Source organism: Aotus nancymaae, unplaced genomic scaffold (genome assembly GCF_030222135.1).
Source record: "Aotus nancymaae isolate 86718 unplaced genomic scaffold, 86718_ANA_hifiasm-v0.15.2.pri h1tg000004l, whole genome shotgun sequence".
NCBI lineage: Eukaryota > Metazoa > Chordata > Mammalia > Primates > Aotidae > Aotus > Aotus nancymaae.
The window spans coordinates 64,171,913-64,182,699 of record NW_026988415.1 but is presented as its reverse complement, the minus strand read 5'-3'; the positions used below and the strand labels follow the sequence as shown (position 1 = coordinate 64,182,699).

Below are 10,787 nucleotides of genomic sequence, written 5' to 3'. Positions count from 1 at the left end.
CCCTAAAAGGCCGGCGCTTGCCAATCTCTGTGCTCTGCCAGGTTCTGGAATCAGGGATTTGAGACTAATGGTCTGCACATGTCCGCTGGGAGGAAGGGAGACTAGACTCTGAAGGACATATACACTAGTTTGATCTTCCTCTCCTTTCATTTTGTCTATTCAAACAAAAAAAAATGTATATATAAAAATTACACACACACACACATGGACACACAATTATTTTCTTTGAATACAGATACAGAAATTGTTTTTTCAGATTCGGGTTTTGGGTTTTGGGTTTTGTTTTGTTTTTTCCCGCTTTCCCTCCTTCCTTTACTTTCTGTGCCCTCCATCTGTCTCTCCCCTCCTTCCCTAACCCAGTTCAGGTTGAAACTTTGCTGCAAAGAATCCCTTCACCCCCTCCAGGGATGGCTCTGAGCTCTCGGGCGCATGCCTTCTCCGTAGAAGCCTTAGTGGGGAGACCCAGCAAAAGAAGACTCCAAGAGGGAGGAGAGGAAGAGGAGGAGAGAAGGAGAAGCGCTGCAGGGAAAAGCGAGCAGCCGGGTAAGTACTCCCATTGCCCTGAGCCGGTTGCCCGAGCTTACTGGATCCGCATCTCTCCGCCTGGCTCGCGTCCTGACTCAGTCATCAGCCACGTTCCGGGCCGGCTGGACACCTCGACCACCTGGTGGTGTAGGAGAAGTTTCAGCGCCTCCGAATCCCTCCGGGAGTACAGCAGTTTCTTTGCGGTAAAGGGTAGGGTCCCTACATGATTGCGAAGTGAGTCTCTCCTACATCCTCCTCCCACCTTCGTTGAAAGGTCTCAGAACCAGCGGGGTGGCTGTTGTATCCCGGGATGGGAAGCCTGGCGAGTTCCCAAATCCCGAGGGGATCCAGTCTCAGTTATAAACGTCTCCAGGAGAGTGAGAATTGGCAAATCTAAAAAAAGGGAGGGGGGGCCTGCACTTTTCACGGCCGCTCTCTCTCCATTCAGAGGCCATAGAAGGTGTTATGCGGAGCTTGGGGAATCTGCCGCCAAAGTTCCTGGGGAAGGGACAAGGCCTGTCTGCTCCAAGATAGGCAGCAGCGAGAAGTGGGCATGTGAACTGTCATGTTCTCTCAAACCCTGAGCGCGTTTCTGTGTCCATCAGAAAAACAACCTAAGACAGAGCCCTCAACAACTGCTTCCTCTGCCTGCGGCAGCGACAGTGGCGACCGCAACAGCCCTGAAAGTCTGGAAGAGAAAGATATTCAAATGGAGCTTCAAGGATCTGAATTGTGGAAGAAATTCCATGACATTGGGACTGAGATGATCATTACTAAAGTGGGCAGGTTCGGTTCTGCCCAAGCTGTTTACAAGGGTCGCACACATTAGGCACTTAATTTACCGCTCTGGTAAGATGCGGAGTCTCCAGTTTTTTGCTCTGGCACTCCTCCGTCCCTTTTCCCCAACTCCCTGGCATATATTAGAAAGCCGTGGCCCCTCAATTAATAGGGCTAGGACTTACCTGGCCCCATGTTGGTGGCTCATTCTTCTTTTTCTGTACACTGTGACTCCAATAACTCACCTCCCCATCTCCTGCCTGTGTAATATGAGACAAAAATCAGATTTTGGTCTCAGACTGTGACCAGACCTCTCACATAGGGCCTGCAAGATACCCATGGACAATATCCTATGTCACAGTTCTTCCAGCCCGCCAGCCTTGGCCCAGGCTATTTTGAGGTGAACCATTCCCATAGCCACTTTTTGGCATGGGACAGCCACTTCACTGCAGCTGGTTACTTTGTGAGTCTTATTAATTTCGGTCTTCTACAAATCTGCCTCAAAGAAAGTATCCTTGAAAAGGAGGTTGGGACACAGCTTTTTCTTTCATACTTTCTCTTCCGTAAGCTTTTTATTATGTTTGGGAGGGACAGAACAAGGCCTTGTGGTAATAATATTCTGCTCCACCTAGAAATTCAGTAGTTGTTGAATCAAGTACACAACCAACAATCTTTCCTCATGCAGCAAATGCTATTCCTTGAACTTATTTTGAAATGGGAAGAGCATTGTTGAGTCCCTTCACTTTTCACTGCAGTCAACATTTGTCAAGAACCACTCCCTCTTCCAAACATTTCTGAAAGCACTTGAGTCAGTCCTTATTTTCTTTCTTACAGGCGGATGTTCCCCTCTGTTCGGGTCAAGGTGAAAGGGTTGGATCCCGGGAAGCAGTACTATATGGTCATCGACGTGGTGCCAGTGGATTCCAAACGCTATAAGTAATGGGCCCCATAGGATGGTACCCATGCCCAGGCTAGGGCAAAGGATTTGGACCTTCAGATCTGCAACCTGACAGCAGGACTTTGAAAACTCTAGCATGGGGGTGGGGGGGGTGGGGTGGAGGATTGCCCTCCTGTGGGCTCTGGGTGTTGAATTTTCTTATTCAAATTGGGGTTCCCAGTGAAAGAAGAGCAGGCTTCTACCTCTCTCTGCCCGCATTCCCTCTTCGAATGCAGTGAATGCGGGACACTAATTGAGCTTCAAATGTACCCCAAGCCTCTCCCTACCCACTGCTCTGGCCTTGGTTGTGTAAACTGAAGAGGGTGTGGGCTCTGGAGACCAGAAGGGAAGCAGGTTAAAGGAACTGGGGGAGAAATCCCCAGTCTTTATGGGGTCCTGGGCTTCTGGGGACATGCTGGGCTCTGAGTGGTCCTGCTTTGGCAGCAGGAGCCCGGAAGGATGACAGATTTGCCACTCAAGGTCAATCAAGCAGTTCCTGTGTCTAGACCTTTTTATTCATCTTTAACCTTTCCCCTGAAGCAATGTGTGGGTCTTAGTGGGTACAAGTATCCTTTTCCCTTTATTTAAGCCCTCAAATTACAACAGATTGAAAGTGCCCCAATTGTTCCAAAGCCAAAAAGCCTTTCTGGGATACACCCTAGAAACACCAGCTTGCCATCACTTTGACTCAGGGGCTTGGGGTCCAGTTCAGGGTTGGAGGGGTTGAGGAGGTGAGAGCTGTTTACACTGGGACTGTGAACATTTGACCCAGAGGTGGGTCCCTGGTCCTCCAAGGAGAGAGCCCACCTAGGATCCAGGGCTAGTTTTGAAAACAAAGAGAAGGCTCAGATCAGAGGACTGCTGGAGCTGCAGCATGGAAATGGCAGAAAAAGCTGTTTGCTTCTCAAGTTGCAGCTGGCTTGGTAACAGGAGCAAAACTGGGAAGTTGAGATTGGAAACAATGTGATCAGCTGGAGGCTGCACAGGGGTGTGTTCCTAAGGGATGGATTTCTTTTCTTTTCTTTTCTTTTTTTTTTTTTTTTGAGCTGTAGTCTCAGTCTGTCGCCCAGGCTGGAGTGCAGTGGTGCATTCTCAGCTCTCTGCAACCTCTGCCTCCCAGGTTCAACAGCCTCAGCCTCCCGAGTAGCTGGGGCTACAGGAGTGTGCCACCACACCCAGCTGATTTTTTTTTTCTATGTTTTAGAGACGGTTTCACCATGTTGGCCAGGATGGTCTTGATCTCTTGACCTGGTGATCCATCCCCCTCAACCTCCCAAAGTTCTGGGATTATAGGCTCAAGCCACTGCACCTGACCCTTAAGGGTTTTCTTAATGTGAAGCCTTATTGACAAAAGGGCTTCCACAAGGACTGGTGACAGTGGGCTAGACAGAAATCCTTGTCAGCCCTCCACTTCTTCCCAGACTCTTCACACCCAAAGTTAGTGGATTTCTCCATTCTCTCTGTGAGATAAAATAGGTTAGATCAATTTCTATTGTGGTTTCTATAAGAAAATACAAACCAGACTTAGAAATCTCATGACATTTTATTTGCCCTGCACTTCATTGCATTTTTGTGACATATGCTTATTTACAGTTTATTTCTTGCCCCTAAATGTTTGTTAGAAATTAAGTTGAAACTTCTGCTTACTTGCCCTCGGGATCACAGAGCTAATCTGGAGCAAGGTCTTTAGGAACAGAACCCAACAGCTCCCAGTTTTGGCCTGCTGCACCTAATGCCATAGCCTGTGCCTTTTCAGGTATGTGTATCACAGCTCACAGTGGATGGCAGCCGGGAATATGGACCATTTGTGCATCACTCCTAGATTCTATGTTCACCCGGACTCACCCCGCTCAGGAGAGACCTGGATGCGGCAGATCATCTGCTTTGATCGCATGAAACTCACCAACAATGAAATGGATGACAAAGGCCATGTACGTGAGCACAATCCTTTACCCTGACAGGGGAGGTGCCAAGGCTCCTGCCCACTGGTCACTCTGGAGAGGCCAGGGAGGCTTTTCACAGATGCACATGTTGTGTTCTTTAGGAACTGTCCAAGCCCTGCACTTGTAAGTAAAGTAGACAACCTAGGGCTCCTGAAATGTTTGTTTGGCATCTGAGAGTGCTGGCGATTGGGAATGGTGAATCTAGGGAGTTTGAGGACAAAAAGAGACCTGTTTAAGCCAGAATACCTGGTCTGGAAGAGGAGGAGGAAACCATTCAGGGAACTCTCAGAAACGTTGGCCTCCTGGGCAATCACTGTGATCTCTGTGATTGCCTTCCTACAGTCCACGCAGTTGGATGGGCACCTAGGGTGTAGTATGGTGTGATGGAGGGATACAAATGGTGGAATCTCAGAATGCAGCCTGGAAATCTCTCCAACAACCTACCCTCATAGGTCCTATTGATCTTGCACGTTCTTCCTAGGTGCACCCCTGCTTCTGCCCTCTCCAGTCTGGCTCTGTGCCAGCTACAAAAGGAAAGAGGGAAGCTCCCAAGATTAGGAGGTAGGGTATGTCAGAAGGTTGCCCACCATGTCCAAGCCCATCAGTTACTGCCAAGGGAACCTGTAGCAGGCTAGCAGATCCCAGTGCCACTTCTACACCCGATGGTCGCCAATGTTTGAAGAAGGAAAGGGCCCCAATCTGGAAATGGAATCATTACCGCTGAGGTGTCTTTCTCTGGAGATATTTTTAGCCTTGAGGGCCTCTGTTGGAGTCCAAATGGCACAACAAAGGCCGTTGTGTGTAGCTACTTGAGCCTCATCATTGCCTTTTTGTGTGCTTGTGGTGCAGTTGATCAGGAAGGGGCACTAGGGTTGGGGACTGGAAGCCAGTTTTTCTGACAGCATCAATCATTTCTCCTCCAGATCATTCTGCAATCCATGCATAAGTACAAACCCCGAGTGCACGTGATGGAGCAAGACAGCAGTGTTAACCTGTCCCAGATTCAGTTCTTGCCCACTGAAAGGGTTAAAACATTCTCCTTTAAAGAAACTGAGTTCATCACAGTAACGGCTTACCAAAACCAACAGGTAAAGCTGGTCATGTCTGAGGCAAATTGGAATGACTCTGGAGGGATCTTGGGATAGCGGGATAGAGGCTAACTGCAATCAATTGCATTTTCCACAATTCTAAATAAAATTCATAGTGTTATTGCACTGTCATCCATGCAAGTTTGATAATGAATTGTGTAAATCTTAGGTGAGAAGGCAACTCCAGAATGTAATTCATACAAGTGTCGGGCGCAGTGGCTCACGCCTGTAATCCCAGCACTTTGGGAGGCCGAGGCGGGCAGATCATGAGGTCAGGAGTTTGAGACCAGCCTGGCCAATATGGTGAAAACCAGTCTCTATCAAAAAATACAAAAATTAGCCTGGCATGGTGGGGTGTGCCTGTAGTCCCAACTACTCAGGAGGCTGAGGCAGGAGAATTGCTGTAACCTGGGAGGCAGAGTTTGCCGTGAGCCGAGATGGCCCCACTGCACTCCAGCCTGGGTGACAGAGAGATACTTTGTCCCCCCAAAAACAAACAAACAAAAATTAATGATTTACAAATAGGAGCTAACCATTTCAAATTTGACTTGCAATGGTCGTATTTATTTAAATTGTCATATTACATATTGCAATGTCTTTTCTGGTGGTTGTAACCATGATAAGCAATGGTGACAGTGTTCTTACCGAAAGCAATGACTTTATCTTTCTCTCTCTATTGAATCCATAGATAACTAAACTAAAAATAGACAGAAATCCTTTTGCTAAAGGATTTAGAGATCCTGGAAGAAACAGGTAAGCAGCATAGCAATGACATCTAATGTTTATGTAGGTAGCTATTTTCACAAGCATTAACAATAATAATACTGGCTAAGAGACTCAAAAGCTCTAAGTTTTGTAATTAGTAGGTGGTAGAAAAGAAACCCAGATGTTTTGTGTCCAAAATGTTACTTCCTCCCATTCCCTTGCTACTCACTATTAAGATCTTGCTTATTTTTTAATTCTAGGTTTGACTGAATTTTATTTATGTCTATCTATATAAAAGAGAAATATTTAAAATAGTTACATCTTAAAGATATAGCAAAATAACTAAAATCATTATTTTCAGAAATTGCATTCTGGGGATACTGAAAGTTGATTCTCTTTTTTAGGGGTGTATTGGATGGGCTTTTAGACACCTACCCATGGAGGCCTTCTCTCACTCTCAATTATAAAACCTTTGGCGCAGACACACAAAGTAAGAAAACTTGGAACATTTGTTTTATTTTTATATATTAATTAAATAACAACATCCATAACCCTTGTGGCAAATACTACACGAGGGGTAAGTACATGCCAGAAAATGTGTACTTACAGGTAAGTGGGTGTATATTTGCTTGAATGACAAGGTAAGAGGAATAAAGGGAGAGAAGCTGGCATGAAGGAAGAGAGTAGAAATGTGACCATTGTGGACTTATTGACATATGTTAACAAGTTATCTTACACCCTGTGATTTTCAGGTTTCATCTGGATTCTCCAGCCTCTCACTGTGTCACATTCTTTAGGATATGCCTATGGTGCATTTGTAGCCTGATTTGCAAATATGTTAGCTATTGATATGAATAGTTTATGTTTTATGAGAACCTTTCAGCACACGTTAAAATGACTTGCGTTAAATTCATTATTTAGCTCTAATCTTCCTCTTTTTTTTTTGTTGTTCATGGGGAAAGTAAATGTTTAAAATAATACTAAGTCCTCACAATTTAATTGCCACAAGCATTTAAAAATATGTGCAAGATATTTATTCTCAGATGGTATATTACATGACTAAATAATGATAATCAAATAATGTAGGTTTTCTGGTGGAAGAATGCCTTAATTTGCTCTGATAATTAATAATAATTTTTATTTGAAAATGACATGGAATTTTTTTTATCCCTTTTTCTTTACTCCATCAAAGTTGCTTGTCTTTGACCATTAATTCAAGGTTACAATTACCAAGCAAAATCAACATTATAGTTAGGCTCAGTTTTACATGATGCCATATCAACTAAATGAAAGGGGAAGAAGTGAAGTCTTATCATTTGGTGAAATATTTCACTGGAATGACTGTATCGATATTGTTTAGGGAGTTGTTTGAAAAAATGTAAACACTTATTTTACAGTGTCAATTTAACTAATAGCATCTAAGAAGCATACTTTTAAAATATCCAAGTCAAAACAGTGTGCATTAATAAAGAAAAAGTTAAAAATGTTCCTTAAATAATAAAAGTACACAGTTTTCTTAATTATTTAAGAGATCCAGAATGCTCTCAAATTGAAAATAAACGAGTTACTAGTTTAGTATTGAACTTTTAAAATCAATACACTTTGGTCAGAGGAATTTTTACATCAATGTACCTTCTTACAGAGGAATTTTAAGAAATCAATGTACATGAAATCTATACATTCTGTCTAGAAATTAAATCGATATAATCCCAAACAACCAATCGATTTGTTCATCTTATCTACTTATTTTAGTAATTCTTAAGGTTTTAAAATTATAAAACTAGTTTGTGTTTTTAAGCTATAATTGACTCTGAGTCATAATTAGACTTCTTTGTAATTCTTTGGACAAATGTGGCTCAAAAAATAAGTGCCTAGAGCAATATTTGAGCAAATGAATGCTTAATACATGATACATTGGAGCAGTGCTAAAAGTAGTAGTGGCAGTAGTATAGATCAGTGTTCCCCAACCTTTTGGCACCAGGAACCAGTTTTGTGAAAGATGATTCTTCCACAAATGGTGGGGGTTGGGAGGGGATGGTTTCGGGATAAAACTGTTCCACCTCAGATCATTAGGCATTAGTTAGATTATCATTAAGGAGCACTCAACCAAGATCCCTCACATGCACAGTTCACAACAGGATTTGTGCTCCTATGAGAATCTAATACTGCCACTGATCTGACAGGAGGCAGAGCTCAGGCAGTCAGTTAATGCTCACTGGCCAGCTGTTCACCTCCTGCTGTGCATCCAGATTCCTAACAGGTTACAAACCTGTACCAGTGGGTAACCCAGGCGTTAGAGATCCCTGGTATAGATACTATATTCAACTTTGGTCAGAAGAATGAGCACGTCCTTTCTCAAAGAAGCTAAAAGAGCTGTGAACTTACAAGGAAATTTAATCTAAGGATTAAGCAAGGATAGTGATGGAAATTATTAGTAATACAGCAGGAACATCAAATGTCAAGTTCATTATTCATTGAGTGAATTGTCATTCACAGGTGGAAGCAGTGGCTCATCTCCAGTGGCCTCTAGTGGAGGGGCCCCCTCTCCTTTGAATTCCTTACTTTCTCCGCCTTGCTTTTCACCTATGTTTCATTTACCTACAAGCTTCCTTGGAATGCCCTTGCACAATGTCAACCTGCCTCTTTGCTGCAAGATTTGTCCAACTAATTTTTGGCAACAGCAACCTCTTGTTTTACCTGCTCCTGAAAGACCAGCAAGCAGCAACAGTTCTCAGACTTTTGCCCCACTCATGATGGAAGTGCCTGTGTTATCTTCCCTGGGGATCACCAATTCAAAAAGTGATTCATCTGCAGACTCCAGTGATCAGGGTCTACAAGCACCTATTTCTACCGGTCAAATGTTATATGGATTACAGGCACCTGCAAGTATTTTTCTGCCAAACCCCATCACCCAGGAAGCACTTAGTTGCTCCTTTCATCCTTCCTATGGCTTTTATAGACACAATTCCTTTATGCCATCTAGACTGATAAATGCTTCCAACCATCTTAAAGTGAATGACAACAGTCAAGTTTCTTTTAGAGAAGGCACATGTAATGATGTTTGTCAGTATCCAGCAATTAACCATTACCTTTAGTGAAACAATAGCATTTCTAGAACAGTTACATGTAAGAAAATATTTTCTTTATTTGTAGCCAAAGAAACTTCAACAGCTATTGGGCTTAAAAAGCATCATTACAATATGGTATTTCTTTGTTATGCATTTAAAGATTTAAAGTGCCTTATCAAATAAATAGTCATGAGCTGTTTATAACGTCAAAGATAACTGATAGGAATCTCTGATTACAGTGGCCTTGAGCTTCAAAATGAGATATGCAATAAATATTATTTGATGACATTCCACCAGTGAAAACTGATGCAAGGTGATGGGATTTTCAATTAAGTGAAGCTAGTTTACCATGATAACTGCATTTTACACATTGACAATGACCAAAAGAAGTTGGATGTCATTCTTATGAAAGCAGTGAAACAATTTCAGTTTTAACCATGAAGATTGACTTTAGTGTAATTATCTAGTAGTTGTAGAAGAAAATTTAATTATTTGTTTGCTTTATATCTTTATACTTTGCTGTTGAATAAACTACTAATCTCACTTTATGATGCAAATAAGAACACAAATTTTCAAGTATTATATTTTATATATCTTTGCAGCGTAAAGATCATTTAATCTTGAAGAAACACAATGATCAAATAAAAAATAAAACACTCTAATTAAATTTGCTTTTATTTTCTTTTATTTTTGGATAATTCCCTGATAAAACTTGTTCTCTTATTCCTTTAACACACCTGGTATTTTATACACTATTAGCCAAAATATATTGTTATAGTTTTCTAAGAAGATAAAGACATGATTATAAAAGAGAGAATACATTTGAATCCATAAATATGAAAATATCATTATTCTGTTATGATTTAACTCGACTCTTGTGTGTCAATCATAGTAAATTAAACTAGACAAAAGTAGAATAATACTTTAAGTTTATGAAGTTGAAAAGTTTCCTTTCACCAGGCCCTAAATTTCTGAAAATAATTATGATGTATAACCTATATATAGCCTGCATATCTTTATGATAAATCAGATTTTTATTTTTATGCCAATAACTCTAGGCATTTTATAAGCCAAGCCCTTTAATATCACAATGGAATGACTTTTGACAAACTAAGCAAACGGCTAAACTGATTTTTCTAATTTTTCCAACACATATAAAGAAGAGCATACTAATAATTTATTTTGCCCAAAGTGATTATAAATTTGTGCCTTATAAATTTATCTTCCTATATATGTATTAAAATTACGTGCCCTTCCCTCCTGGGAGTAAGGACAGAACAGCAAATGATTGCACTCAAATTAAGTATTCCAGTCAAGATGAAGTATTATTTGTGATCTAATGTAATTAAATGCTGTTGCAAAAGTCTTTAAGGAATAAAATGTATACTACTCAGGTTTATTAAACCAGAAATTAAAACAAGAAAACACATTTTATTTTTGTTTACTCCAAAACAGGAAATCTATAGGCTAACTTTGATTAGTAAAATGGGTTGTTACTTTCTAAGCAGAAACCTTTATGTCAGATTATAAATGAAGCATTCTGATATCTACATGGAAGAACCTCAGTAATTGGCAAGAGAAAGTATTCAACTGAAAAATCAAAGAAATAGCTGGGTAACTTTTTAGTGATTATTTAAAAGAAGGCATTAATTTTGGAGCTTCTCCAGAATGCATATACCCTATTCTGTATGCTTCAGATAATATGACTGTATATTACCTACATAAAATTAATAATATGTAATTA

At 41.2% G+C, this 10,787-nt stretch overlaps 1 protein-coding gene across 2 annotated transcripts; it reads left to right on the top strand.

Moving 5' to 3' along the window:
- Positions 1–407: 407 nt before the first annotated feature.
- On the top strand, positions 408–9,725 carry TBX22 (T-box transcription factor 22). 2 transcript variants are annotated; one of them, XM_012455725.1, is made up of 8 exons: positions 408–543; positions 1,131–1,311; positions 2,137–2,238; positions 3,996–4,170; positions 5,106–5,270; positions 5,959–6,023; positions 6,380–6,465; positions 8,472–9,070. In XM_012455725.1, exons 1-8 carry the CDS (start codon positions 408–410, stop codon positions 9,068–9,070), a joined length of 1,509 nt encoding a protein of 502 aa, XP_012311148.1. The 2 variants fall into 2 exon arrangements, with proteins under 2 accessions (XP_012311148.1, XP_012311149.1); XM_012455726.2 differs by lacking the exon at positions 408–543 and having other exon boundaries at positions 1,131–1,374; positions 8,472–9,725.
- Positions 9,726–10,787: the final 1,062 nt, after the last annotated feature.